The 6,000-nt window shown below is 37.2% G+C and overlaps 1 protein-coding gene across 1 annotated transcript in view; it reads right to left on the bottom strand.

Moving 5' to 3' along the window:
* Positions 1-926: 926 nt before the first annotated feature.
* The window catches only part of LOC127835917 (uncharacterized), a 30,846-nt gene continuing 25,772 nt past the window's right edge, over positions 927-6,000 (bottom strand). The window contains exon 8 of the mRNA XM_052362338.1: positions 927-4,167. Coding sequence (XP_052218298.1) covers positions 2,552-4,167 — 1,616 coding nt within the window. The 3' untranslated portion in view covers positions 927-2,551. The remainder of the gene's footprint in view (positions 4,168-6,000) is intronic.

Raw genomic sequence — 6,000 nt, 5'->3', positions numbered from 1 at the left:
ACACTAGACAACAGTCGGCATATCTATGCGAAACACGACACCATACAACAGTCAACCGCTCAAGACGAAACGCACTACTAAACAACCGTCAACATAGTAATGCGAAAAACTATACTAGATTACAGTCAACATCTCAACGCGACACGAGACACTTGACAGAATTCAACATATCAACGCGACACACTACACTAGACAACAGTCAATCAACCCCTCAACGCCACACACTACAATAGACATCAGTCAACATCCCTTCGCGAAACATTAAAGTAGGAAACAGTCAGGCAACCTCTCAACGCGACACACTACAATAAACATTAGTCAACATATGTTTGCGAAAGACTACACTCAACAATAGCAAACATCTTAACGCGAAACACAACACTATACAACATTCCACATCTCAACGCGACAGACTACAATATAAATCAGCCAACATCTCTACGCGACACAATAAACTAGGAAACATCCAACGTACCAACGCGACATACTGCACAAGCCAACAGTAAACAAACCAACGCGACACACTGCACATGGCAACCGTCAACATCGCAACACGAAACACGACACTAGAAAACTGTCAACATCTCAACAAGACACCCGAAAACCGAACACATCAACCGCTGAACACGAAACACGACACTAGAAAACAGTTAACATCTCAACACAAAACACTAAAGCAGACAATGTATTTCCTTGCTGTCTATTATTTTTGGAATATCTGTAATACCGCTATGCTTTGGTTAATATGATAATGTATGCGCACCTTTCACTTATGGCTTTAAAACTCTGTTACGGCATCTTGATGTTCTGTTGTTATTTTCGCATTTTCCTAGTTACATGGTATTCTGCATTCACAATCAAAGTTAGAGAAAAGCTTTCCGAATTGTTAAGTATTCTAACACATTAAAAGTTGTCAACTCTCAATCTTTAATTCAATGTTTTATTTAATAATATTTAACATTTAGTTTAAGAGAACTCTTTTGACATAAATATACTAAACACTAGACAACAGTTTTAAACTAGAAATGGTGCGGCAGACGCCGTCGCGTATCCCCAAGCCGCTTAGATGTTATAGTAAAAGGCATTTTAGGAGGGGCAAAGCCTGTGTTGGTGGGGCTCCTGGGTGGAGTATGTGGGCATGGATGGTCGAGATAGACCGTGTTGTCTAAGAGATTTTCAGTATTAATTTGAAGTCAATTGTTGAATAAATGAAGAAGTTATGTAAAAACAAAATTGTGGGTGGGCGTGGTCTATGTGGGCGAGGCGCCCCAGGGTAGATAATGGGGCCATGCATATTTGAGATTGACCATATTGCCATAAGAGAAGTTCAGTATCAATAAGAAGTGAATCGGTGTAGAAATGAAGAAGTTATAGTAAAAAGGCATTTTGGGTGGGTGTGGCCTATTCGGGTGGGGCCCTGGGCTGGGTAATATGGACATGGATGGTCGAGATAGACCGTGTTGTCATAAGAGATCTTCAGTATTAATTTGAAGTCAATTGGTGAATAAATGAAGAAGTTATGTTAAAACAAAATTTAGGGTGGGCCTGGTCTATTGGGCGGTGCGCCCCATGGTTGGTAATGGAGCCAGGCATATATGAGATTGACCGTATTGTCATAAGAGATGTTCAGATCAATTTGAAGTTAATTGGTGTAGAAATGAAGAAGTCAATGTAAAATAGCATAAAGAAATGAGTGAAAATCTCTGACCCGGCTCCACCCCAACCCCAATCGGCCACTTTCTCCTCCTTCACTATTAGCGCTAGAAGTTTAGAACCTTGAAACTTACACACATGGTAGCTATGAGCATATGTGCGACGGTGCACTTTATGGAATTTTGATCTGACCCCTGGGTCAAAAGTAAGTAGCATGTTCGTCGCATGTTGTTAGTTAAATTCAGAGATTTTTTTTCCCATAAAATTTTACCCATTTACCCATAACTTTTGACCCAGGGGTCAGCTCAAAATTCCAATAGTGCGCCGTCGCACATATGCTTATAGCTACCATGTGTGTAAGTTTTAAGGTTATATTGCTAATAGTGTAGGATATAGAGACCAGGACGGATAGACAACGGCGGAGACAACCACAATATCCCCACGCTTTTAAAGCTGGCGATAAAAGCGTGAGGGTATTTAGAATTTTAGCAAACAAAAAGCTTTGATACAAACATAGCTAGCGCCCAGAAATCTAAACCGGGACATTTGAGGGCAAAAGCGTGCTCTGTATCTCTACACAACATATACATTTTATTGAGGGTATATACTAGAATACTCGGGTATTGTCAGTTTATTGAAATAAAAATCTCGAGAAAATACAACCCTTAAGAAAAAAGGTTTTGTTGTCGCTAGAATTACAATAATAGATTTCGATGCTATTCTGCTATGGCATAACTACCGTGTGTAATTTACTAATACACTTCGTATAGAAGAACATCAGTTCTTTCTTGAATGTTTGACAGAAATAACCGCAACAATCTTATTATGATATCCAAGTGAGATAAAATATTTTTAATTACAACATGTGTTCATTACAAACATTATGATATGTGTTATATCATAATCTTGTCATACAGTCGTATTCACGGATTTTTGAGATCGAAGCCGGACTTATCACAAATCGCATTGAAATGCGATGGATGATAAGTATATGAGGCTCAATGAATTGTCTGTATGTATCCTCGTGAACGTTTCCAAAATCCCCATGATCGTCGTCGGCATCACAAATACCACTAACAGACCAGGAAGAAACTGCACTACCAGTCTGCATGTTGGGTCTTATCCGCTCAAATATTTGGAATCGTTTCACTGAAACATTCTTCAACGCCTCCAGTTCCTGACGGATGGCCATGTATTCCTCCACTGGGATTCGTGTACAAAAAAATCCACGGTTATATGTAGAACATCCGAATTCTAGCTTTCCCTCAATTTTCTGAGCACATGCGGACAGTGTTTCCACAAGTTTGCGTAAATCGGATGGATACAATGCGCAACAGTAGATATTCACATACTTCAATGATTGTGGTAGCTGTATTTCGATATAGTTACGTACGCATATTGTAAGCGTTTCGAGCTGTTTTAGCGATGACGTTGTATGCGACACAGACTGAACATGAATCACTTTCAAAATGTTGTAGTTCCAAAAACGCAGAGTAAGACTCTTAATATTTAGACCATTTAGAGCCTCCAAAAGAACGGGGCTGGCATACATATCAATTCTTAGCGAGTCCATAAGTTTGAGCGAGGATAGTGTCTGCTTAAACGACTCTACAAACTTTACATCTAATAGTTTATTACAACCAGTCAGATTCAAACTCTTAATATTCAGACCCTTCACAGCCTCCAAAAGACCGGGGCTGGCATTCATATCAATATTTATCGTTTCCAGATGTTTTAACGAGGATAGTGTCTGCTTAAACGACTCCAGAAACGTTACATCTAATTGTCCATTCCAACCATTCATTATCAAACTCTTTATATTCAGACCATCGAGAGCATTCCACAGACGGGGGCTGTTACTCATATCAATACTAAGCGTTTCACTCAGAGTACGATATTTCCATTTTTCGGAAATGTCATACACGTTAATACTAAGCAAGTCCAGCTGTTTGAACGAGGATAGTGACTGCTTAAAAGACTCTACACACTTTACATTTAATCGTCCATTAAAACCACGCAGAGTCAGACTCTTAATATTCAGACAGCTGACAGCATCCCATAGACCGGGACTTTCATATAAATAAATACTAAGCGAGTCAAGCTGTTTGAGCGAGGATAGTAACTGCTTAAACGACTCTACACACTTTACCTCTAATCGTCCCTTCGCACCACTCAGAGTCAAACTCATAATATTCAGACCACGGAGAGCCTCCCTTAGACCTGGACTGTCATACATACTAATGTGCATTTTGTGTTTACCCGTCTGTATTTTGGATGAGACGCTCTCAGCACACGAGTTTATGTAACAGTCTTCCAGCTCACACACCACCTTATGATCGCATGTCAGCAGAGTGCTGAACAGACTATGTAGCCAGGTAGAGGAACATGTGACATCATGTAAATCAATGCGTTTTAGTGAGGGCAGTACTGGGCGAGGATCTGCACACTGGACTTCGTCTGCTCTGTTTAGAACAATCAAGACCGGATGTTTCGCTTTGGTCGAACTGGCCGTATCTGTAAAATATTAACTAATTGCAATGTTTAACGGCCACAAACATGTTAATAAAAGTCGTTTTGATCGTGATTGGCACTTGTTCATTTCAATTTGAACAATTAACGGCCACAAACATGTTAATAAAAGTCGTTTTGATCGTGAGTGGCACTTGTTCATTTCAATTTGAACAAAGTATAATGAATCGCAATAAATACAGTGTTAAATTATAAACAAATAAATTTAAACACGCACCTGCATTAGTTGTATTGTTCGATTGTTAAACACCAGTTTATTAATTATATAATTGGAATGCTGATACGTACATGTATTGTCGATTGCAGTATTTACAATTGGCACCTTACCTACATTACATACATGCATTTACACATTTCTGTGGTTTAGTTAAAAGGCTATATTACACTAAAATTTATCAATCAGCACACATACAATAAAAGTAATGTTAGATGGGAGTCAAACCATGTTTTTACATTTCCAAAGTCTTAACAGCGGTTAAGTCCTCTTTAATTTATCGGCAAAACGTGATCCATTCATATTATTATATCACTTTTCTTTTTAACTAGTTTTTTGTATGTACGCAGATTGTTTTTCACATAATAGTAGGTTTGTATATAGTTGGCATTCACACATTTAAATGGGATAAAAAATAAATGAAAACATAATTATTAAAAAGATGATAAAAATCAATCGTAAATCAGATGTCGTATGTTATGACAAATTGCATATGGTAAGACCGGTCAACGGATCCAGTCAAATTTTTGCGCATATGTGGTTTAATCACATACACGATCAAATAACATGCTTCTGAAAATGCGACGCATCTTGACAAACAGTAAATGACATATTTCTTGCAGTTTTTATTTGTATTAAGGTATTTATTTTATTTACCAAATGATTGTTTTCTTAGTCATGGGTATTATGCGCTCATTTTTGTTAATTAAATTTGGTTTCCTTAATTATTTAACCAATTTTTAGAACTCAAAATAAATATTTACTTAAACTTAACAAGCAAAGAACAATTATTGGAGCAATTAAGTAACGCTTATCAACCATCATCCGGCGTCATCGTATCGTAAATTATGTGCGTGCAATGTACTCTATGTACTCCGCCGAACATTCCGGTATATTACGACATGCTAACGCTTGATGTGGCATGTAATAACATTGAAGCTCCTGACGCCGCCCGTTATTAAGGATTAGGGCATTGAATAATTATAGAAAACAAAATCAGTAAATCCCCAGTTGTTGCAGGAGAGAAACCTTATAATATACTGCGGTTCTTTATTTGTAGCAAGAAAATTATTGTACACTATTAAGTTTAAAAAACACTCATTACACAAAGGAAAACATTACATGTCGTTTGTTCCAGCTATTAACATATTATGTATGGTCGCAGTTTAAGAATGTTTTATAGGTTTGCAATAATATTAGAAGGACTATTCGTACTTTAGAAACAGTGCTAAAAATAACATATTTGTTTGATGTTCCTGAAATTAGTAGTATTATACTTTTTCAAATGACACTGGATTTATATATAGTACGGTTTTTCAGATTTAATAAAAAATGAACATAAACGAATGGGCAATGTTTGACTGAGTTAACAGGGTGTGCCTACTAACTTTTCAATACCATGTATGGTCATTTTGATTTTTGCCTCACTTCCATAATGACCTTTCCAAATAAGTTTGCAAAATTATGAATGCGCTGAATACGAATAAAACATATTCCAATGCGTGTTCGTGGATATCCGTAAATGCTCTTAAAATGTATTTTATATGTAAATAAATATGTACATAAACGGATTATACAATACAAAACGACAAGAGAGTCGTCGC

The sequence above is a fragment of the Dreissena polymorpha genome, chromosome 6 (assembly GCF_020536995.1).
Source record: "Dreissena polymorpha isolate Duluth1 chromosome 6, UMN_Dpol_1.0, whole genome shotgun sequence".
Taxonomy (NCBI): domain Eukaryota; kingdom Metazoa; phylum Mollusca; class Bivalvia; order Myida; family Dreissenidae; genus Dreissena; species Dreissena polymorpha.
Note: the sequence above shows the minus strand (reverse complement) of the source record. Positions and strands in the feature narration are given on the sequence as shown.